Source organism: Lepeophtheirus salmonis, chromosome 2 (genome assembly GCF_016086655.4).
Source record: "Lepeophtheirus salmonis chromosome 2, UVic_Lsal_1.4, whole genome shotgun sequence".
In the NCBI taxonomy this organism is placed as follows: domain Eukaryota; kingdom Metazoa; phylum Arthropoda; class Copepoda; order Siphonostomatoida; family Caligidae; genus Lepeophtheirus; species Lepeophtheirus salmonis.
The window spans coordinates 14,133,974-14,159,750 of NC_052132.2; the positions used below are offsets into that span (position 1 = coordinate 14,133,974).

At 32.2% G+C, this 25,777-nt stretch overlaps 3 protein-coding genes across 14 annotated transcripts; 1 reads left to right on the forward strand and 2 right to left on the reverse strand.

Annotated features, from left to right (window-relative positions):
• Positions 1-582: 582 nt before the first annotated feature.
• LOC121132428 (uncharacterized) lies at positions 583-3,289 on the reverse strand. The gene is made up of 3 exons (XM_040727823.2): positions 2,467-3,289; positions 1,017-1,350; positions 583-949 (listed from the first exon to the last, which is right to left on the reverse strand). The coding sequence occupies exons 1-3, from the start codon at positions 3,051-3,053 to the stop codon at positions 830-832; spliced, it is 1,041 nt and encodes a 346-aa protein (XP_040583757.1). The 5' UTR covers positions 3,054-3,289; the 3' UTR covers positions 583-829.
• A 7,279-nt stretch (positions 3,290-10,568) lies between these two features.
• Paf-AHalpha (Platelet-activating factor acetylhydrolase alpha) lies at positions 10,569-20,289 on the forward strand. 2 transcript variants are annotated; one of them, XM_040727822.2, is made up of 4 exons: positions 10,569-11,003; positions 18,232-18,438; positions 18,499-18,621; positions 18,924-20,289. In XM_040727822.2, the coding sequence occupies exons 1-4, from the start codon at positions 10,968-10,970 to the stop codon at positions 19,215-19,217; spliced, it is 660 nt and encodes a 219-aa protein (XP_040583756.1). In that variant the 5' UTR covers positions 10,569-10,967; the 3' UTR covers positions 19,218-20,289. The 2 variants fall into 2 exon arrangements, with proteins under 2 accessions (XP_040583756.1, XP_040583755.1); XM_040727821.2 differs by lacking the exon at positions 10,569-11,003 and adding an exon at positions 17,043-17,286.
• On the reverse strand, positions 20,259-25,175 carry LOC121132426 (E3 ubiquitin-protein ligase sina). Of its 11 annotated transcripts, none has more exons than XR_011778941.1 (5): positions 23,489-25,165; positions 23,324-23,425; positions 23,197-23,244; positions 20,589-21,596; positions 20,259-20,385 (listed from the first exon to the last, which is right to left on the reverse strand). XR_011778941.1 is itself a non-coding variant. In XM_040727819.2 (4 exons), exon 4 carries the CDS (start codon positions 21,594-21,596, stop codon positions 20,694-20,696), a length of 903 nt encoding a protein of 300 aa, XP_040583753.1. In that variant the 5' UTR covers positions 23,197-23,244; positions 23,324-23,425; positions 23,489-25,165; the 3' UTR covers positions 20,259-20,693. The 11 variants fall into 11 exon arrangements, 6 of the variants coding, with proteins under 6 accessions (XP_040583753.1, XP_040583754.1, XP_071742715.1 ...); XR_011778939.1 differs by having other exon boundaries at positions 23,128-23,244; XR_011778938.1 differs by having other exon boundaries at positions 23,080-23,244.
• Between the last annotated feature and the right edge of the window lie 602 nt (positions 25,176-25,777).

A 25,777-nucleotide genomic window follows, 5' to 3' on the forward strand; every position in this document is an offset into this window, starting at 1 on the left:
TCGTAATACTGGTGACTAACAAACACACAAGGGGAAAAACATAACTTCTGTTCAACTTTGTTGGTATACGTGATAACATTATCACGGATAAAAGCCAATGACGTAATCATCAATCAATCTTCACTAATTTTTATAAGTAAAATGAGAACTTTAATTAGGCCTAAATTAAGAACAATGACAAACTATTCTCGAGTACGAAATATACTTAAAGTTTTACTTAATTAATTCAATTGGTAAACTGAGGTACTCATTATAATATTAATGCAAATGATACCATGTAGAGAGCTCTTTAAAATTTGGTACGTTTTTCAAGGACAAATAATAGGGATGGAACGTGGGAAAGAGGTGATTTTATGTATCATATTAAGGACAGATAAAAGTTGAAACCCTACTATTTTGTATGAAAATACTCAGAACAGCCATTTAATTAATATATTACTTGATTAATCATATGGGTGAATAATATTTTAAAGTTCTTAGAAGAATGGAATAGATCATCCTTAAAAAACAACTTACTCATTTTTATGGTAGTTACATGCGCCTATATTACGTAAAAACTTGTTTTTTAAGAAGTAAACGTCGTTGTATAACGCGATAAATTTATTTATCTACAGCTGGGATATGATTATGTATATGTATATAGGTGGTTTTTGAGTACATAAATGAAGTAAAAATGATAAAAAAGACAATAAATAGGTTCAAAAGATGCGTTTGGGAAGATAGTTTATGAATTTATAAGTCTATAGGTTCGGAAGTGACGGACTTATCCCCTTCTCGCTCATCAAATGAACCATTTGACATTGCTTCTAAGTAGGACTCTCGTTTTTTCCTATCTTTTCCGTACATTCGGATCCCGATTGAACCCACTCACTCCACTATCAATAGTATATAAAGAGTCTGATGTGACAGGGAAGTCAAGGGTATCTTTGCGATCCTCAGGGTTCCATACCTGGAAAAGAAAAAAATATTTTGTGTAATAATAAATGCTATTAAAATATTGGTTTAAAGCTCCTTACTTCCTCGTAGATTTTATCAATCTTATCCATTTCTAAATTTTTTGCATCCTCATCGTGTGAGCAACAAGTTCTCACAGCAAGGGAAACTGCATAGGAAAAAGGAATTGCAAGTACAATGAGCACAAACTTGACTTCATCAAAAATATCCTGGATGAGTACAAAGTCTGTATCATTAATTACATCCTCTAAGAAGAAACGTAGTGCGATAATGATTCCCCATGCGATATCCGTTAAATTATGTAGAAGAAGAAATATAAATATCCATCTGGATATGAGGATAACTGAGGAACTTCGCTTTTCATCATAGGTTCCGTACAATCGGGACGTACAAAATCTGTAAGGAATTATATATATATAGATTTTAGCATTTAAATAACAGATTTTGACTAGAAATTTAGATAATATAGGATTGTATTATTTATAATTAGAAACATTGCTCCTTTAATTATTTTACTAGAGTTGTTGCGAAATGTGTATACCATTAGAATTTCTTCATTTATTTGTTACAATACAATGGAATATAAAGATTTACGTATAATATGTACGCAATACAATGAACCCGAAGGAAACAAACTTCACTCTCTAACCACCACCCTTTGTTATCAGTTATAACCCTCTTTATTTTGTCACAATACATAAGGAACTTATAAATACTTACATATTTAGAATGAATAAATCCATACCTTCCTACACTAATAAATAATACTTATGTAGATATCTTTCACTTCTAACCTAATGGGAAATAAAAATTGTTCTATTTATGTTCTATCAAACATACGTAATATATCAAGTAAACCTATGACAATAAACACCACATAAAGACAAATATTCAAATAAAATGAAGTATAGTATAACATTGAATATTACAAAAAGGATTTAACCACTTCATCACAAAAACCTCCAATTTGAAACCTTGCTTCCCGAATTCTATAATTAATAGCTAGAATATATACATATTTGCCTTTCTTCCAAGGAAATTTCTTCACTAAGAAAGTATTAGTTTTATTAAATTTATAATATTTTTTGCATACGTCTTATTAGTAGGTCTCTTTTTACAAAACAACTTAAGGATCAGACAAGGTTGGGTGCATTCATTCAAAAAATGCAGAAGGGATTTAGCTTATTTAGAAGGAGAGGGGGGTAGGAGAGGAGGACTCAAGGTAAATAGGATAAATATTATTTATATATTATAAATGCTGTTTTATGGCAATGAGAAATGAATAATTATTTGTAAAGATGGAAACAACAAAATGGCGCATCTATGTACTTTCAATAAGTACTTAATACCTAAGTATGTCAAATGTCCAAAAGGTGGAGATATAAAATGTTGAAATTGAATATCCCTTCAGCGTGGATCATATTATTGCTCTGATTTATATGGTAAAAAGACACTTGGAGTTGTTGAGAGGTAATAATAATAATACACATATAGGCATGGGTGTCAACTTACCTCGGTAAAAAGCTTAATAATAGAACAGTGTTGAGAACGTTGTAGATCCCCGTTCGAAACAAAACGACGAAGGCACTCCACTTCCTACCTGCAAAGCGCTTCTTTGCATATAGATCCACCAGAATAATAACAACAGAATATATTATGGGCACAATGATCGTTAGGGCCACGAGGAAAAGCCAACATCCTCTTTTCTGAAAGTCTGCTAAATGTCCGAGCAATAACAGCGTAAGGAACAGAGTAAGTCCGTGAAAGAGATTGAGGAACCATTGAAAAATGGAGTTCCTAGTTTGATAATGAATTACAAAGCCTCCGGCCCAATACTCATCAATATGATCAGAGTATACAGAGAGTCCGAGCCAGGCTGACAAGGCTCCACACGTCACTAAACACAACTTCCAATTTTTAATGTATTTGTGTAAAAAGAGTCCAGAAATGAGAACATAGAAAGTACAAACAAGAAATATAAGGCACACTGCGATTCGAATGGAGAAGAGGATCAAGTCACGCGTCGTGACCTCATAGGTCTCCACTGTGAGAGGATCCTGATAGTCTTCAAAATCGGGATAGTTATCTATATTTGACATACTATTTGAGCTAATAACTGATCACGGCCCCTCGTCATCACAAGAGTAACTAAAGCACAAAAGTCTATTGTTATTTTGAAAACATAATATTAAAGGTATTCACAAGCAAAAAAGAAGGCAGGTAGAACTTTACATAACTTGAATATACAGTGCGCTCTCTGTATATATATATCAATAATAACCAACAGCCGTTTATCCCTACATACTATAAGTTTATATCTATATGTACAAGTTACAACACAAGAGACCTTTTGAAATTCGAATTATCCCAAGCATGTACACACACGCATGAACGTAATAAGCAACAGAGCTCACGCCCTCGCTTCCCAAATCCTTCCTCAATCCAATCCCTCTAAAAGTCATTGTTAAATCCCCTCATTTTAACGGACGTTTACACACTGAGATAAATTCGTTGGTGCCTTTTTTTTTATTTGGGCTTCACAAAGCCTTTTACATTGTCAACGGTTTTTTTTCTTTAAATATAACAGTCGGGAAAAGGGTATTTATGTTTTGGACCTGGGGCTTGATTTTAAATTATATGTGGCTTAAATATCAAAACCTTATACAGTAGAATATTGACACTCGACACTCATATGCATCCGAGTTCCAAATCAATTTTCCCCATAGAAAATAATTGATAACGGATTAATTCGTTCTCGACTGCTAAGCCTTTACTCTTACGTTGCCTTTATACACAACAATTTCAAAGGAATATAGGTAGAGTTAAATAATGTCTTGTGTGAAATCCATGCTTGTAGTCTAAAATATTAAAACTATAGCAGAAACAACGTAGATATGGCAAAATTTAGGAACATACCCTTACAATGGTTTAAAACCCACTAAACAGTAACGCCAACTAGCGGTATGTGACCAAAGCACAAACTTTATCTTGTGTCGTATTTAGAGCAAGCTCAGGGGCAAACAAATTTCGCAATTTTGCGTCAAATTTCAAAATATCAAATAGTTCGAGTTTCTGTATTCTACTGTACTGATCCCTTAAACAGATATTTAATAATCAATTCATTGATTCATGGAACAAGATACAAATGTAAATTAACTGTCTAAAATTGTAAACAATATGCAGGGATGTGCAGGTAAACCGGCAATTTTTTAATGCACTATAACTCCTGAAATTTTAATATTACATAATTTTTTTTTTGTACAAAAGTTGGTCATCTATACATGGAGAAAAATATTATTCGATGTGTCCACCCTTGGTGGTGATAACCTTGTAAAGGTGGGTCCAGAAGGAGGAACAGGCCAAGAAAATGTTTGCAAGATTTACCTGGTCTCAGTACTTCACGATTGATTTCTCGAGGTTGGCCAAACTGTTATGAGGCTTCGAGTAGACTTACCTTTCTAACTCCATCTTAAAGAAGTGGTATATAGGGTTCAAATCGGGAGAGTTAGAGGGCCAAGTCTGTGGCACCAGAAGTCGACGTTTTCTTACTTGAGCAAGTTGAGGGTCTTCTTAGCCTTGTGAGCGGAGCTGAGTCCTACTAGAAGGTAAATCCGTTGCCCCTATCGTTGCTTTCATCAACGGGAAGACTTTGTTCGCAGTTCTTGTCAGCGCCAACCTATGAAATAGATCGGCAGCATCACAGTCTCGTTGGACCCAATGACCTCCAACGTCATGACCAAGACCGAAAACTTGATTGTGTATACTATGGGGACCTTTTTCTTCTTATCAGCTAAGAAGCAGTCGTTTTGGCTGTTGTATACTATGTTTACAATCCACATCTTCTCGTCGCTGAAGAAAGTTACAGGACGGCGCTTATCTTTGAGGAGGTTCAATAATTTGCAGCTCTTGGGCAACCAGACTTCATTCATCTTTGATGTCAAGATGTGCCTCTTTGAGTGCTTGTAGGAACTCAACTTCTGGTCGGTCTTTACCGCCCTCTGTACTAACCGTCTGCTAAATCCGACTGTTGTTGTTTTTTGCGGTTTCGCCTCAATAGATCGTTTGATGCCCACCAGAAACTTGGGATTCCTCTTCTTGTCGCTTCTTGGCTTGTGGGACTTCCGTTCAAACTGGTCTGTTTGCTTCAACTTGTCGTAGATCCTGTATACTGTCGACCAGGAGTACAATATCGTCTTGGCAATCGATCCAAGCTTGTGTCTGCAAGAATTATTTCGACAACGGCCGACCTTTTTTCTTGCTCCATGTTTGTTTGTTTACCTATTTGAACAAAACTTTTTGACATTAAACTAACCAACCTCACATTTCTTGTTACAAAATTCTGTAAAATTAAAGTTTTCTTACTTATAGTCTTTAAAAAATATTGCTATTTACCTGCCATCCCTGTCATTTATCTCTAATCTTTATAGTTTAAAATACTTCACCTACTAGTGCCTATCTCCACTTGAAAAATATTGAAAATTACGAGTACAAGACAAACTGTGCATTACATGGGCAAATTGACTTTTTTTCTTTAAAAGCAAATCTATAAATGATCAGCTGTAATTATGACGAAACATTTTGTACCATCATCACTCAATATTAATGGATTCCTATAACATTTAACTGGCATATCAGGATTTCTTTGTTTCAAATTCCCTCTTAAAAAAACAATTTATATCAGGATTTTATGCTTACATATTCATTATACATATATAAAAACCTCATATGTTTTTTATCGACAAAAAGTTCTACGTTGTTGTATACAAAGAAATATGCGCAAAAAAATAATCTCACATAGACCAAACCATTATGAGACCCATAAAAAATGTACACCTAAGATGTTTCAATAAACAAATTATATGTATTCAATTTTACTCATTTATCTGGTGATAAGCAATGAACTCTGCCATACAAACGACTTTTCATCTATCTACTTATATACTCGGGGATATTGACCTCTGAAATGACATCTTCATATAGCCTCCCAGGTGATGAGTACAAAAAACGATATCGTTGAATTGATGCCTTAAATAAAGAACATAAATATTGCTTGTGTATTTACAGGTTATTTTCCTTTTTTTTTTTCGAAAACATTTAATTTTTCTGTGAATAGCAATGGAAATTTGAAATTTAATTTTTTAAATTTTTTTCGAAAAAAATCCAAAAACAAAGGCTCCCCCCACCCAGAAAAAAAAAATATATAGAGAGAGGGTTCGGAAGCAAAACGTGGATTAAATGACTGATTTTAGAAAAACGTAAATAATTTTGAAATTTTTTTAACAAAACTTTAAAAAAACAGCCTTTGTGAACATATTTACTCAATATGGCCGCCCTCAGCAGCAATCACAACTTCCACATGGCGGTGGAAATCCTTGCAGGAGTTGATGATGAACTTCTCCGAGAAGTTGTTCTACTCCTTCACAATGGCGGCCTTAGGGAGTCTACGTTCAGGTGATAAGTCCAGTTAGTCTACCTCTCCAAAGTGACTTACACAGCAATGTCCAATGGGTTCAAATCCGGCAAAGATGATGGCCACATATCTTTGTACCAAAAATCAGCCATGTTGTCGGGGTAGAACTTCTGGCATTTGGCTGATGTGTGTGAGGGTGCACCATCTTGGGTCCACACATAGTTGTCGTCTGGGTAGGTGGTCTTGAGCCATGGCAGTATGGTGAACTTCAGCACCTTGTGGTAGGCCTCCTGGCCGATTTTCTCTCCACCCTTAAAAAAGAAGGGTGGCATCTTCTTGCCGTCGAACGCCACGATCCCCATGCCCATTTTTTGTGCCGGATGTTTTGTACAGATCACCCCCTTGACCTTCTCTGTTGATCCCCCATGCCAATGGTCGTTCCAATGGTTATATACCTGGTCCAAGGTGAAAATCTTCTCGTCAGAGGAAATTTTTACTGTGGATCCATTTGACTTGATCCACGCACGAACTTTCTTGCACTCTGCAGTCTCCTTTCCTTCAGAGTGTCCGTCAACAGGTGGCGTGGGATCCTTATGTAAGAGGACAACACCAAGTCCTCCTTCACATCCCTCCTGATTGTCCCCTTGTCCACGTCAAACTCGTTAGAGAGGCGATTCATGGATTTTGTGGGGTCCTCCTTTTTCTTCTTCTTCAGGTTCCCCAGAAACTCAAATACCTTTTTCAAGTAGTGTCCTCTACTTCCTTCTTTCTTTGAGAGGTTTTTCCCATCCTTTTTCATCTTGGCCACCTTGAAAATGAGGCCCCTGGAACATTTTACAATGTCCATAATCTCTGCCACCTCAATTTTAGCTTCCAGAAGGTGAGATACCCTCTGCCTTTTTGCTTCTTGCTCACTCATGATGACAGATTTGAGAAATGTTTATGATTGTTTACTTATGCAGGAGATTCGGAATATGCATGAAAAAATTACAAAACCTCTCTATTTTTATTACATAATTAGCATTTATTAACAGTCCATGTCTTGCTTCCGGACCCTGTGTATATATATATATATATTATTATATAGGCGTCCCTGATTTATTGGAATACCCTTGCAACAATGAGATCTTGATTGTATCTCTCAAACCTTTCCGTCAAAAACAGAAAGAAACAGGTATCAAAGTAAGAGGCTTCAACGGTCAAACAATCTGATTTAAAAGGATAATCTAATGAAAAAGGGGAAAATATATCTATGGGGAAAAAATACTAAATTAAGACCCTTGTCAAGATCAATGGTCTGTTGTAAGATTGATATGAATTACTCCTATAAAAAGGAGAACCTTCTATATTTCAAATAACATTAATGCTGTGAAAATATTATAGTTATATTATATTTAAATGCATATATGTATATTGCTTTTATTGTATATTTTTAAAAACATTTACATCATAGATAGACGAGAATTCTCATTTTATAAGAATATGTTAACCCCACAATGACTAATAAATAAATTTGATAATTCTGTAGAGAAAAACGCATGCAAGGGGGAGAAAGACTTATGGTATCATTAATTAAAATACTGATGTGATTATCAGCTGCCCGCTTTATTATGATTTTTGAGGGTATAACGAAAGTATCCTTCAGCAAAATGTTTAATGAAGATATACTAAGTATAATTTACTTAGACATTTTTTATAATAGATTTGAAAACGTCACACTCCATGAAATTGTAATTCATTATGAGCCATTATCTCAGAATAATAACTAATGAAACGACAAAGTAGAGTATTTCGAAATATATTTGAAGATCCAAGTTTAAAAAGAAGGCTTAAATTAAATATAATCTACATAATAAAAAATAAACCATCATCAATTTATGTTCAATATACAAAATTAAAAAATTAGAATCATATACCTAATAATAACAATAAATTATAAATACAGAATATTGAAATAATAGATTGATCCAAATAATATTTTCTTGTTCTGACATAAATTCAGATAAATATGTCATAACTTTAAGTTGCTAAACACAAGCCAGACGTGGAGTTTAATCAAAAAGATCATCACCATTTTTTCCTAATGTGGAAGTTGCTATATACAATTGTGCACATGATCGATATATCTCAACGGATGAGATCTAAATAATTATTAATAATAAAGTAAATGTCAAAATCATAATATTAGACAATAAATATACTAATCAAAAGATTTAGTGCAAAAGCTAATTATGTAGTAATGTCCGGCGATATTACTCCTTATTAAGGACATCAAAAAAGCCCCCCCGTTATTTATGCTTGTATAACAGCATACCATTATCATGAAGGATACACAATTGTTAATTATAATGCTACACCCAATGTAACTACCCCCGTTGTTGTGACCATTTAAGCAGTTGTTTTTGCCTTTTATGAGTTTTCTGAACACCTTTCCTTGGAGCTTATCAACCATAGCTAATCCTTAAGTTATAAAAAAGTAATATATATTGACTATGTAATATTTGAAAACCTAATGATCATACCCAAGTCTTTAAGTGAAGAAACTAATGTCCGACGAAATAGTTGCGAACCATCCAAAGCTACTACTCCCGTTGTTGTGATCATTTAGGGACTTGTTTTTTTCCATATAATTAGTTGTGTATCATCATTCTTGATAATTTTAGCTAAAATAGAATCATATTTTATGATTAGATTTAAAAAAAAAAGAATACTTACTGTTAGATGGTACAAAATTCAGAGTTACATTTCGTAATTTGGTGTGGATGACTCTAAACATGCGGAAAATTATCCTAACTTCACAATTTACAATGGGGGTATTTCTATAACTGACCTAATTACCAACATCCTCCATTAATTAATTATGGTTCCTCGGGAAGGGAAGAATTTACTTCTCAATTTTTTTGAACGTAGGATGATTAGCAATGAATAAGGTTATATTACATGCAATAAGCATCTTTGTGAGATCAAAGTTAAAGTCTGACTTGATGTATTGATCGTTAACTTGATTTTATAGATGAATATCCATACTCTTGTTATGAGATGAGGATAATGAGTGGCGTGTAATTCTAGACAGGGGACTAATGGCACATTTATATAGATAAATCCGACAAGCCATCTGTTTCTCATCCGGTAAGTATTTTCCAAATTCCTGGGCCTCCATTTTCAGAAATCCAGACAGAAGGCGACGTTATTTTAGGCATTTTATTCAGTTCCCTATCGACTATCCGCATCTAATATTATATTAATATTGAATAATAATGGTGGGAATGATACGTTCTTGATTGAAGAAGATGTATATAATTTAATCAATGATGCCATAAGTATTTCTTCTCTTCTCCTTGCATGCTTTTGTATTCTTACCAAAATTATGAACTTTACTTATTAAAGTTTGAACAAAAAAGAAAAGAGTACGATCATTTTTCCTTTTCTAATCGCTAAGTTGTAATTTTTCTCTACACAAATCCCATACCGACGGATAGGCTTAAAATGGTTTAATTGCAAAATGTTCATCTTTTGACTTCTGTTATTCATAGCAATGCGATTTTTGTCGAGAAATATTACAGCATACCCTTGGTCATTTTTTTGATCATGGGTATATGAATGAGTGAACATAATTTAGATATATGTTTTTTTGTTCCATTATTATTTCAACTGTCTTTTTTTTCTTTCTTTTTTTAGTGTCTCTTTAGATCTGACCACTAACAATCAAGAGCCTTGACCTTCTCCTAGCGATTATTTTGTCAAAATCCTATTTATTGAGAATTATTTATTAGTGGGTATCAAATATAATTTAATGAATTATTTAAAAAAAATATTTTTCTACACCAAAGTCTAAATATTTTTTTACCAGAAATGTATATTTTTTATTCAAATTTTTACATTAGCAATCTAGAAAGAGACACAAAGAGACGTTAAAAAACTAATTACCTCTTTGAACTACATCCAAAATGAAAATCTTTATTTATGAGGGATCGCAGATATTTTTTTTAAGTGATATAATTAGTCATTCTCAGCATTTGATAAATTAATGTATTTAGATAGAAATATAGTATTATATTTATATTATTTGATTAGTAAGTAAACATTTTTTTAATGATAATTAATAGATAGTGTATTTATACGCGTATTTCATTTTATAAAATGAATCTTTACATGATAAATTTTAGATATGTGTAACTAAAGACGATCAATTTGTTATCAAATCACTAAAAGGAATATTTGCTAGTTTATAGGTCATAAGCAGAGATGACACTCCTTCGGATTTATCCCAAGATCTTGGGATATTGACGTTACGTTAAGGATGATTTCTATCAAAATGTCGGGAATTTATAATATTCAGCAATATAATTGATTACTTTCATTTGATTATATTAGTTATATCTTCAAATTTTGTTTATATAAAGTGTTATTAGTTTACTACTCGTTTGGTCGTTTTCAACTCGTTCTCGTTTCATCTGATTTTAACTGCGGCTAAACAATATATCATAAAGAATGGTGTAACATGTTCGAACTAGCAGTCTCCTATAGCCTAAACAACAAAACTTGATCAGATGAATATTCATTACCTTCATCCACAAAGATAGTCTTAAAAACAATAAAGAAAATGATTTCCTACAATTCTCAGCAGATATTATTGAAGGTAAAGAATAATATGAAATATAACTGGATCATGGTGAGTTTCAAATTGTATTGATATTCTGTAAACTATTATTATTTTCTTGGGATTTCAGTGTTGGTTCATGACATTTGTAGCGGGGGATCTAGGGATATTATAAAATTCTGAGTGGCATCTCTACTCAAAGATGGAGTTTGAAATTTGTATGTACTACGGGGGTGGCTTAATCTTTTAATAATACACCTAAGAGTAAATACTAGATTTATTTTCAAAATACATTAAACTTGAGATGCGACTATGGATTTAAGAGTTAAAAACTGTTCCTGTATTTTAAGTTAAGATTTATGTTGTTATGTAATGACCGTTATGCAGTCACGTTTTTTATTGACTATTCGTTAAAGTTTAAAATGACTGTTGACGTACTTCTATCGCAAATTAAGTAGTAACTATCCAATTACTTAATTGTGGCAAATTGCTGAACTAGTTTTTAAGAGTACCAGTATATTCACTGCTTAACACTAAGGTGACTATATATAAGGTGTGTCGATAAGAAACTTGGAACGCAGTCGGGTTGACGTTAGCTGACAATTTTTTTCACAACGGAGCCAAGTTCTGTGCTACTGACTACTCTTAAGTGTTAACCCATATTATTACAAGAATTATGTCTTCTTCTAGAGGTACTAGGCGTTTTTGTCTTGTGGCAACCTTTACAAATCCATTAGGTGTCTACTATTTTTGTATATTTATTTGCAAATTTATGTTCTGACATACTTTTCAATAAAAACAACTTTTAATTAATAAATTTAAATAATTTTAGGACCGTAATCGTCGAAGGATAGAAATTTACACTAGTAGTATTGTCTGATGAGAAAATAAAATAACAAATTAAGTATTGATACAATTTGTTCTATCGAATTTGCTCCTCTGCAACGTCATTAAAATAGCCAGTTAACAAAAGTAAAGAAATCTCTTATATACACACCTTATATAGAGTCACCTTGGCTTAATACGAACAAGCGGAAACAACAAATAATTTGTTTGCCCAAAGACAAGAAGAGATCGTTTATTGAAAGAGTTGTTGGTTACTTAATATATCTAATAATGAAGTCATAGATCTTAATTCTTATCTTACAAATTGTTAATTAAAAATTGTTGTTAATTATAATGATTATTCTTATGAGAAAGTAGATGCAAAGAAAAACCCCGAAGTTAATACACGCCCAATAACAAATTATAAAATACAGTATAGAACTCAGTATCTAGAATTCAATCCCTAGTTCAACGTAAAGGACTCTAAGGAAAGATCGGTCAAGGGAAAAATAAACAATTCACTCTAAACACAGGGAAGAATATGTTCCTAACGTAGTCGCCCTTATTAAGTTATTCTTCTCTTCCCTTCACCCCTCGCTGGGTGCCTAGAGGGATATGTAGCAGCTTCTAATTTTAAGCCAATCAGAATTGAGAACTACTAAATCCCACCTTCCTTGCCTTGAGTGTCCACTATTTGCCTAGAGGCCCTTAGTTCAACCATCAGAACATAATAATGATATTATCAATATTGTAAATCGTCATCTTTCCTCCACAAAGAGAAAGAAAAAAAAGGCTCAACATCAGTTGGTAGTCAACCAAGTCTTCCCCATCTCGGAATTTATTCTCCATTTATCGAATTTCCTTATTGCTGAATTTTTGTAACCTGTAGGTTGTTTTATGGCTAAATTGTTATCTAAATTGAAAATTGTAATTAAAAAAACTTTTAATTTGTACTTTCCAAGAGGAAAAATTATTCATACATTTTATTTAGTACATTATATGAAAAGTTAACATAAAAAGAAGACAATTATGTCTTGGATTTTGATGAATTTATCATAATTATAGCGTATATAATATGCTGTTGACATATATTCATTTTTTTGGGTTTAACCATAACTCCATGGTTTAACTTACCTTTTATATTATTTATGAGTTTTGAAATTCAGCCCAAATTTTCAATCAGTTATTTACTTCAAATCAAATATTGAATACAAAATGACCTAACTGCAAATTTATATTTTGGAATATGGCAATTGGGTGAAACGAATGAAAATATTTTATAGTTTCGAAGTAGTAAATATATATTTTTTTAAAATCCAGAAATCATGAATAGTGTTGAAGCGTAAACATCCTCCCTATCATTTATTAATTATTTAAGAGGTCAACAATTTTTTCAATTGTAATAGTTGTATTTATGAAAAGTATGATCAGAGTACTAATTATGACGTTATATTTATTGTATTTTTTACCTTTCCTCCAAAAAGAGGGCAGTTATTAGTCCATTACGATATTTACAGTTAAATATAGATCAATTGGAAATTGTAGTTGAAAAAATTGCAGAATAAGTAACCTTAGTATTAACACTCGTATTTCTTAACAGTAGAATATTTTCGGAAGTATATTATATGTAATATTCAGCAACCTCTCGGGCATATTAAAATTAAATCAAGTTACGATACACATCCGATACATGAGGAAAATCACCTAAGTTTCCGCATTTATCGGATGTGTACAGTACATGACGTATTTAGGAATTGACAGGTTATTTCTAAGAACTCTACATCTTTAACAAATTTCCTTTTCAAAATTAGGAGGTTTGTGATATAAAATGCTTCTTGTATGTAGGTAAATAAATGAGACGACAATTTAAACTAATTCTAAACCCAATAGTAAATCAGAGGCGTCTGCAGGATTATACATTTTTTTTGGTAGTGGGCTTGGTTTTGGATTTTTGAAAAAAATTCAAAATTCCATAGCTATTCACAAAAATTTCAAAAATTAAATTTCAAATATGAGTTTTTTTGAAAAAAATATCAAAATCCATAGCTATTCACAAAAATTTTTATAAATCCACCGGTATTCATAGGAAATCAAATTTTTTTTAAAAGAAAAATTCCAAAATTAAATTTGACGGAAAAAATATTTTTCAAATATTAAATTTTTAATTTTTTGCTCTACTGCATAATTTAACCGAATGACGAAAAATATAGTAAAAAGCATAAATTCCTTAATTTGGAGGGGGTCTACAGCCTCTGCAATCACCTCCCTGCGGACGCACATGTCTTCAGTCACGGCGTCCCCTCAGTAATATAAGCAACCAGCTGTAGTATCCGGCTTTGCCTGGAAATATAAGGCGTCGTCGAAGATACAATTTCTTCTTTGATAATATAAAAGTAATCCCAACAAATCCTTGGTCTTAGTCTCCGTTTTGTATGTCACAAGAATATACATTAATCGTATTTGTGTCACACTCACACGTAGTTTCTCACTCTTTACTAAGACTCTCGAGAATAAATAAAAATATTAACAGGGTGAGACAAAAGATAATTAGCTTTTAATTATTGAGAGGTTTAGTTAAATGTCTCAAAATGTTCCCTTTCTATAGGATTTTAAATATTTTTAGGGATGGAATATTTAGACAAGGACGTTTTGAATCAGATATGTCTATGATTTAGAATTCCATTGTATATATGTATTGTATATTCACATATTATGAATTATTATGTAATATTCGATCTGTATGGTTTATATTTATTCTAGATCACATACAAATCGTTATTAATGTCTTGATAACTAACTATAATAAAATATTTTGGGAAAATCAATTGTTATTCACTTGAAATTAATAATGATAAGATACTCAAATATACTTTAAAAAATACACTACACTGGAATTGAACTCTTTTTTCAATAAAATTATGTCATATTTATATTCGAGGCATTTTATGTCGGAAAATGAATTCTGTTAATACGAAAAAATTATCTACTGCTGTACAGTTTCCTTATGATATCTAGAAGATTGATATACAAGGATTTTTTTTGAGAACCAAACTTGTTTTTGAGTAAGTTTTTTTAACAGCCAATCCACAGAGGTTATAAAACCCGATTTTGTTGTGTACATAGGACATAAATGCACGTAACTTTTTTTTGGTTTCAAATAAACTAAGTTTGGGAATTGTGGTGAGTCAACATGAATCAATCTTGAATAAAAATCAAAAAAAAGTAGTAAATCCCAATTAATATTTTTACTTCATATATACCGGGTGTTCCAATGGAAATCCGAATACTTACTAATTCAATAATTTATGAGTTTGAGTGATTGCAATTTGATACATTAAAGCATAAAAATTTAGTCACAAAACATAAAAATTGAGCTCTCTTGCCTAAGTACAAGTAGAGAAACAGTCACTTTAACGTCATCCACAAATTTCAATTCGCGCACTCCAGGCAGTTTGGCGTCTCCAAGACCACCGTTTATATCGTTTGCAATTCCGAAACGTTGGAGATGAAGAAGGTCTCTGTCAAAAAGGCCAATCTGGTCCTTGATAAGTAAAAGATAACAGCCCAGGCCAATATCCTCAATTCCATGAGGCTCTCAATGCCAGTCAGCCAGCATCGGGAGCTAGCGGGTGTCATGTCTTCCGCTGCCGCTTGGAAGCTATCTGTTATGTTTTTAATATGTCCTTTCTGGTTTTATCTTCTTGTATATTCGTCTATGTATTATAAGTACTGAGTTTTACGTATTATAAATAGTGTCGTCTTTTGTAAATATATTAGAGTATAATTAGAATACACATGAGCATATAAACAGTGTTACATTATTCCTCCACGTGAATTCTTCTCCTCATTTCTCTCGGTCATCCTGGATCTCTCCTATTATAAATAAGTTTGTGTCTCTCCCTCGTCAAGACGCAACACTATCATTGCCATTCAGGGCGGCTAGATTAATAATTAAGAGAGCTCAGACATACATTTATTTATAGTATTAATTTTGTTGAAATTCTATTGTCAATTATATCTTGTTGAAGTTTAACATTCAAAATGTTCTGATTTTAATGAACCACTCGGTACATACAGGACAATTATTAATCGATATATTATTTGAGTAAATTATAGGATTGTATTTAAATTTGTAGAAGTTGTTAGGGTACATTTGATGTTTAGCTATACTTTAAAGCCATTTTTTTTTCATTTAGGAGTATTATATTAGCCCTGATAAGCCTCCTTTAAATCAAATCTATCAATTTTTCAATATTTTATTGTATCAATCAATTTCGGCTAATTCAAGTGCAATTCGGTTAATAAGAATAATTTTTAATAGAAATTGACGATAATTTGTCTATGAGTACAAGTTTTATACACACTCAATTTTGAGAAAAAACATTGACGCTTGCTTTTGTGTTGACGAGCTATGCATGCGTTTTAAAACATCCCCCTTGCACTAGATATTTGAGATTATATGAAATAATTAATCCAACCGTACTCTTCTCCCTGCCGGAAGACATTTTACATTAATGTAAAAATATTTACGTCAACCCCAACCTCCCCTAGACCGTCACTGATGGGGCCACATGTCTTTAAAAAAAAATAACAATGTTGGGACTGACTCGGTCCGAAACCAACTTTTTTTATCAATGCGGTCTTAAGGGATCTTTCTAGGCAAGACAAATGTTCAGACTGTGGGGGAAAAAAAGACGTGGAACCAGATCAAATTCAATATTTTTTGTAGACCAAATTTTACTCCAGACCGAAGTTCGACCAAATTAATTAAAATTATAACAGTCTTGGGCCGGTCTAGAATTCTGAGATCGACACTACAAAATATAATCACCCTAATCTGAAAGCCTCAATTCTCAAATTAATATATGATTTGGAATAGACTATATTAACTAACAAAACGCAACAAATAATATAGTCAATAGACTTATTACGTAAAAAAGTGTAATTGTAATGTCATGAAAACACGATTTGATTAAGCTATGATTACTTTGCATGTACATGTTCAAAAAATAATATAATTTATTTTAAATAAAATGTGGGAGACATGAACATTTCAAATAAAACAGAGAATTCATGAACGTAGGTAGCAGAGAGGTACCTGGTGGTTCGTGTGAACGTAGTAGTAGTAGTAATCAGTACTACGAATCCCCACCCTCTCGATCCACCATGATTATATTCTGACGTCTTTGTGTCTGCTCGCTGTATCACTAATCTCTCCATAGCAGCTATATCCCAGCAGCAGCTCAGCGCAACAGCAATGCAAAAGAAAAAAAGGAAAAAGGAAGGAAAAAAAGAAGTAAAAAAAAGGAGAAGATCGTCTCAGTTGACTTGTAAGTTGTACTACTATTTCATTTTCCAGGACTTTAATTGGAATTATTATTTACTGGTTGGACGAAATTAATATATCTTTATATTAAAAGAATACTACATACTAAATATGACAATATTGGCAAATAAATATGAAGACTCCGAGGAGGATGGGCGTTGGTTGTCTTTGGTATTTGTTTTATTTAAATAATACAAATTTATATAATATTAATTTAACAAGAAATATTCTCCTTTTCCTCTTTTATTAGGTTCTTTTCATGTCTTTCACACCTAGTTTTTCTTTCCAAGCCCTTGATGTGTTGTCCTCCTCCTCTATTCGGAGTAGTGGTGTTCCATCTACGAAGCCACTCCGACCATGTTCTTGTTGTTTTTTCTCTTTTTTCTCTCCTTTTTGGGAGGATTTAACACGTTAGAGGATAGAAAAAGATGGTAGATCCTCTTGTCTCTGAGTGGATACAAAGTACTTACTTGTATCTCCTCTCAAATGAGACTTTCATTGCCTTAACTATAGGATTTAGGAATTTCTACTTGAACAACTCACATTTCACACTCCTCCTCAGATCTTCATTTTGCTGTGGGGATCAAATAAGTAATTTAAGAACATTCACAGATATATGGATGTACATTGATATAGGCGATCATCTTTGAAATCCTACTCCTTACAATATCTTATAAAAAAATATAAGCTTAATATGATTGATTGCCCGTATTTTCGTCATTGATATCTTTCTTGAGGCTCTTTTGACTATACCTCATTCATTCACTACCTTCCTAATATTTCCATATATAGATCGTCTTACCAGTGGAGACATCTCCTATGTATATATAAAAAAAAGAATCTGCCATCCGATTGTAGTTACAGAGTCTTCAGAATAAGTAGGGCATTTGTCCCTTTAGTTTTGTAGTGCAATTGACCTCCCTAAGAGTTGTAGATCTTCTGAAGCGTCAAAATACAAATGGACTAGTTTAAAAAAAAAAAAATCTTGTTTCTACTCATTCAGACGAAATTTCTTAATTGTATTAGGTCTCGTAGACATGTCCCTACATGCCATTTCTTTATCAATTCTTGTATTTCATTTTAACATATTTAATTTTGTTTTTATTTATATTTCAGCATCAAAGATTTGTATCAGAAGCTCGCGAATCTGAGCCTGAAGTCCTATGGCTAGGTGACTTTGCCATTCAACATTTAGTTAATGCTGACATTTGGAATCGTCGATTTTGCCAAATGCACAGTTTAAATTTTGGTATTGAAGGAGATAGAACGGAAAACTTGCTCTGGAGACTACAAAATGGGGAACTAGAAGGTCTTTCTCCCAAGGTAGATGCTTTATTTCCGAGTTATTTTATTTGTTTTGATTGTAACTTTAATTTTTCAAAGGTTATCGTGCTTATGATCGGGACTAACAATCATGGAGATTCAGCTGAGCAAATTGCTGATGGTATTAAAACTATTTGTGCTCTTATTAGGGACAAGCAACCTCAGGCCTATCTTGTTGTTATGGTATGTTTTTGTGTACTTTACTTGATTATTATAGATGATTGCTCAATTTTATGACCGACATTTTAGAGATTGTTAATTCAATAAATCTCGTAATGGTTTATTTAATAACAATAATTGTTATTAAATAAAGGCATCGACTACATTCTTTTTCTTGTCTTGTACAAGTCCTTTATAATTGATTGTCAATTTTGTAAAAGAAAAAAATCATTTTCTTAGACTTGATTGAAGGTATAATATAAATGATGTATCAATTTTCTCACTAATATATATTGATAGCTAATTATTATTTTTTTTCTCTACAGACTCTTTTACCTCGTGGACACAACCATAACCCCTTAAGAGAGCGTAATGCAGAAGTAAACAGACTAATAGCTGAACAGCTGAAAGGAAATAGTCGGGCTCAATTTGTAAACAGTGATTCTGGCTTGGTTCAACCTGATGGTACTATTTCACATCATGATATGTTTGATTATTTTCATCTCACACAAAAGGGCTACGAAAAAGTGTTTGATCCAGTCTATGACCTCCTTCTTCAACTCCTTTCCGAAAGTGAAGGTGGAACCGAACGAACGGAGGCAGAGGGCTGTGCCGATTGATTAAGTCTCTTTGAATGTTCAACACATGTTGTCGATGAGTTTTTACCTATCAATACTAGATCTATACACTCGTTTAAAAAGGAAAAAAAGAGATTTTTTATTTTCATTGCGTTACTTATTGCTGGAACTTATACACAACTTAATATTGAAGCTAAAAATCATAGTGAAGATTTAGAGAAACACTACATAACGTTTTATTCTTCTATTTGGAAGAAAAATGATTTATTTTAAGGATCATCTCTATTATATATGCCTGTTATTATTTAACGCTGTTCTCTTCAAAAAAAATAATTACAATTATTATTTTTCTTCTTTTTGTATATCATTTTATACTTGAGAGTTAATCACTTGAATGCTATTGTATAAACAATTAGCCCATAATTTTGTGCTTTCCCCCTCCCTTTATATACTTTCGTCTTGTCATAAACTATTGCTGTTCAGTTTATTTACTCTTTAATAATAATTTTGTCTTTATCTTTGTCGGAGAAAATATCAAAATTACCCTAGTTTATTTTACATCGGCCATCTACTGTTTGTTGTGAAACTATAGTAATATATTTATTTTGTTTTTTCATTCATTTGAACATTCCAAATTACTTTTTTTATCACATTTTTATTGTGTTTATGCCTTACAACACATAGATGTCAAATTAACTTTATGTTGTCATATTATTGGTCACCCAATCATTCTTTTTTTATATAATTTATATTACAAACCAAAGATAATTTTGTGTTCTTTTTTTTTTAACAAAGAAAAAAGAAGAAATTATGAAGTGTTTAGTTAAATTTTGTTACACGGGTTTCTTTGAGATCGACCAAACGTGCTGACCGATTAAAATTTGTAATTAATTATTAATATTATTTTAAAGGAGTCGCCGCCATCTTGTTGAAAATATTGTTTGTTTTGTAATGTATGTTAACTTTCAATGCACTGATGTTCACCGTTAATGCATCCTTCTTTTCTTTACTCACTTGCTTTTTTATGTTTGAGAAACCAAATATACATAATTAATGATGAATAGTAAGCTACGATTTACTCAATTTCTTAAATAAATATTTATTGATATTAAAATCATAGAGAAAATTATTTGCCAGTATAGAATATGATAGTATAAATATAAACTTCTTGTATGTAATATGCAATATTTAAACATGATAAGTTAGGCTTCTAATAAGAAAAAAAAAGATATTTATGAAATTGAATTGAAAATATAGATTAAAACATAAGAAAACGATGCAATAGACATTTTAATAATATATATAAAGACTAGTTTCTATAATGATAATAATAAATTCCTATCAAAGTTTGTTCATTCTTCCAAAGACGAAAATTCTTTGCATCGTTTTTTTAAGTATTCATCTTCTACATACATGAAATCCTCTTTCTACGAACTGAAAGGAAAGAAACGAAAAAAATGCATGAGATCTGCCTCTGTGTGAAATATTTCAAAAAGTATATGATTATGATTAGTAAGATCATGAAGTATCTAGAACAGGAGCAGATACAGGAGATGTACTTGGGGCTGGAGTTGTTGTGCTGCTCTCATCTATGGGGACTTCATCCACAATTTTTTTCATTTGTATGATGAAGTTTAAGTTTCCCCATATGTCTGTGTAATTACTTGCATGATGGAATGTTGTCACGAAAACATCATCTTTGGCACATTGACTTTCAAGGGCTTTGAGTGTGGAAGAGACGAGTCCCTCAAATTTGTGACCCGTTCGTCTATTATTTGCATCGAATAGAGAAATTCCATAGGCGTATCGAGCAGCCATAGATTCTGGCCCAATGTATTGTATATGAGCAATGAGTAGATTACAATTTTCACTCCTTCCAACAATATCCGCATGGATATGCTTAACAATAAAACGAAATAGGTTATTGTCCCAAATATAAATCAAATTCCAAAGGTTACGACGGTAAAATTGCTTTGCACGGTAGAACAATGTTCCGGCAGGTTGTACTGGAACGGGGTTAACAGCATGATCGGCTGCAAGATGAGGAACCACTTCACTTAATGAACCATTAAAAGCACATTGTCCATGAAAAGGACATTTTAACTGCAAGTACGCACAGTCTTTTTCGTGAGCCCCTTTCTTGCTCAATGGAAACGCACGTTTACAACCCATGGGATGATAACGGCAAGGATAATGAAGCAATCTAGATACTTGCTCCATTACTAAATTCCTCTCTTCGCACATATTGCCACGGCATGTTGGACAGTGATGCAACCTTGGGAAACAGTCAATGCAGACTAGATGCCCCTTAGTACATTGCTTAATTGGCGGTGTTATATGATCCAAACAGACTGGGCACTCCAATAAAGATAGTATTGAAGTGTTCGACACAGAGCCGAGGTCTAAGTCCATAATATCCATCTGAAATGGTCAAAATAAATCTGATATAAACATTTTTCATAACCATTAACATAAAATTGGATCATGCATTCCAAATTATACAATTTTAAGGAGAAGAATATAAGGATTAACTATTAGAATTTAGACAGTGTGCTAGTAATTAATAAAAGAGTTTTTCCCGCCACAACCACTGAAGACATAAAAATCATTAAGGCTTTCAAACCGAAAGAGTTAGATTGAATATTCTAAAAAACGTATCCTTGCAAGTATGTAATTATATATTTCATTAATAGCGCTATGATAAAACGCGAATAACACATTTTCATTAAGAGAAAAAGCTATATTCACAGAATAACATGGAAATGACAACAACAATTCAGCTAGCTATTTATCAAATTACATTACTTAGTTAAAAGAATAAGCACAACAAATATGCAAAAACACGATGTCTTCTCATAGTTAATCCATATTAACACAATCCCTGGCCAAGACTACAACTCTTTAATTCCGTATCAAATACTTGATATGCCACAGATTGGCAAAGTGTATGGGAATTATTAATGTCATTGGACGAGGGAGAAACCAATTACATGGAAATTAAGGTGTTAATTTAGTCAAAGAATTTCACATATTAAGAAAATCTCTTCATTTTTGGCCAGGCAATACAAAATAATAGTAGTATTCATTAAAGCGAATCGAAGAAACAGTACAAAATTCGGGCTACCATTTACGTTATTGTCTAGATCCCATTCATGATTTACACAGTCAATTCTTATCCGATAGGATTCCATTAATTACGTGCTATTAATAGGTAATTAGGTAGACCTCCTCCATGGAATGGAAAAAGTCAATTAATATACATTGAATTTGCATAAGAATGTCAATAAAAATTAAAAACAATGGAATTCTTTAGAAGACTTTTAGAATATATTTCCTAAAACTTTTTATTTAAGTTAAGAGGCCACAATAAGCAATAGGTCATGGGTATGTATCACACATTTGAAGATATCACAAATAACAAGTCAAGTGGAAGAAATAATTGTATTCCTTCCAGACTTGAAAATAAGTCAAATAAGTGGGGCCAGTTTATTTTTTTTCATTCTAAATATTTATCACAGGTTTTGTTAACTCAATAGAATAAGTTGAATTCTTTTATAAGACACTGATTCAGAAATAAAGACATAAGTTAATCACATAATAAATTTTATTGTTGTCTTTTGAAATTAAAATTGATTAATTTTCAACAACAATAATCATTGTAGTCAAACATGGCATGCATCATACAAAGGAGTCCTCATGGACCCCAATACACTTCACGACATAGCAAAACATTATAGAACACCCCGTTAGTCATCTTCTTCCATGACTTGATATAATAACCTCTTAATATATTCCAATTTTGAGATATCCTTGATGTAAAATAGACAATGAGCGTGGACATAGTAGCTAGATATATAATATGTAAAAATAATTGGAATCGTCTATTTGTATTAAAAAATATTACCTGTGTTCACACACTAATAATCTAGTTATGTATTAATGGGAAACTAACTTTAAAATAAAACAGAACTTGGTTTTGTTTCTAAATGTATACATAATACTTTAGAATCTGAGTTTTCACCTGAGGGTTGAGTCTCTAAATCGCACAGACCTACAATACATTGGCTACCTATAATGTGAAATGGAGAAGAAAAAAAAAAGATTGACTTGCTTACAATATACAAATTAAGAAAACAAATTAAACGTACATTTGATAACTTTACCACTGGAGCTGATTTTATGTAATTAAGATCATCAAGTTTCCTTTAACGAGCAGATATATGGTTTTTACATAATTATAATGTAAAAGGCTATTATAAAAAAGATAATAAAACAACGATATAGGTATAATTACTACAAGAAGTTGAACCCACCTTTTGAGAACAATATTATTAAAATTCGATCCAATAAAATTAAAATGCATTATGATCTATCATAATAGAATACATATTTCTCAATTTGATATCGAAATTGTAACAAAAATACATTGTAAAAAGTTATTTATATATTTCACTGAAAATTAAAAAAATATGACCTAAATTGCGTTTCAAATGTTAAAGAAATAGAATACAAGAGCTGTATGAACAAACAGTATTCATTTCCTACTTTGATACAATATCCGCAACAAACCAATTATTAAAGCCCATTTTTTACATATTTACAAGCGAGTGGTTAATTTATAAAGCTGATAATAGTCTAAAAGCCCCGAGAATAGATAGAGTTAAGCACTTTCAACTCATACATCAAGTTTTTTATTTGATGGATAGATGGAGGATCCATTTGTGTTAGTTAAGAGTCCCCTTCCCTCCTTTAGGGCATGATTTAAATGCCATTTTCACGCCTTTCTAGAGGTTACATCAAGCATGATGCGGAAGGGATTAAAAGAAGCTAAATTAAAGGGTACTTAAACCCCTCATGGCATCCATCTCGTCTCGTAAAAAAACCAAAAAAAAAACAAGGGGCAAAAATAATTGACTTGACCTTGAAAAAAAGAAATTATTTTGAGTTCAATAATAATTCAGAGTGTGAATTTTTGTTCTGTTTTTTGTAAAGAGATTTTATTTTTTTACGAATATGATTAATTATTATTGCAAAGAAAACAATTCAACAAGAAAAAGTGATTTTCATATTTAACTAAGAAGAAGAATAGGAGAGCTTCTAGAAAGGATAATTCAATGTATAATAACTTATTATTTAATTATAACTCAAAATCATATAAAAAATTGTGAAAAGAAAAAAAAGTTTTGAATAATTGGCTTAATAAAAAGATGACGAATTGATTTGTTCTCTTAGGAAATTGTCTATCAATGATTCATGGCATGAATTGGCAACGCTGGAGTGTGAGTAACAGGAGTCGGAAAAGAGATTTTTTTTGTATAATATTTCCCAGTCTATAATTATTATGTATGGAGTAGTACCTTCACCCTCCCACACCGAACCGAACCCATCATATGTTTCAACACATATTACAACGACACAATGGGGGAATGGATGATTGGATGGATAGAAAATAAGTTTGAAAAACGTAGTAGTAGTAATAAAAGATAAAAGAGAGAGAGAGAAAGGTTTTGTGTTACAAAAAAAAATCACCTTCCGACACTCCCAAAAACAACTCTATTTAATTTTTAATAATCAATATTTCTGCCAATTTATATCCAATTTCTTCTTCTTATTCTTCAAGATATCCACTCGTTTTCTACTCCTTTTTTTTTTAGTCACATCAATCCCTTCAATGTACATGTACAATGTACAGGGAACAACAAACTCTCGATGACGTACGTTAGAAAAAGAACACACACACACACAATCCTTTTATATAAGTATTCTGGAGTAGGATTCGACGTGTACAACTAACTGAGGGTGCTTCAGAACCAGGAAGGAGAATTGTCACTATTCTTCATGTGATTGTTGCAGACTGTAGGAGGGGCAGCGCTTCGTATCACGTCCTATTACTTTGTGAAGGATACAACGTAATTCTAATTTATTTATTGGTGAAAATAAAATTACTCCGTATTGAGAGCGAGTTCTTGTAGTAAGCCAAAAGAAGACCTACTCTATCCTGTAGTAGGAGAGGAAGAGAGAGAGAGAGAGAGAGAGCGGCCATTGCTTTGCTTTGCTCTTAGTTGACAGGAATGAAGTATCTGTATGTATTACTTTACACGCCCAATAATTTCCAAAGAACAAAGACACCTTCTTTTTCCATTTCTTTTTTTTATACAAATAGACAGTACAAAGGCATGCCAAGTAAAGATTGGCATTAGGAGGGCCGCAGGACTTGGGCACTTTTCTTCAAAAAACATAACATGATATTTTATTCGTTCATAGATTACAAAAGTGTAGTAATAATAACAATCATGTAACAACGACTTGGGTCTTTGATTTGATTACGTAATTCCTACATAATTATTTGTTCAAATTGTATTGTGAGCACAAAGTACAAAATAAGACCTTTGTGGTTTTATTCTTAAACGTATTTTTGTATGTAGACTATGACTAACAGACTGAATAACACGATCTATAGATACTATATTATCTGTTTTGTGTTGATATCATCAAGGTCACGTGATTTATATGCCTACCAAAACACTGTTAGTACTCCTAACTTCGTATAATATGTAGATACTACTTAGTGTTCTATATGAAAACAGACTAATTAGGGCGGA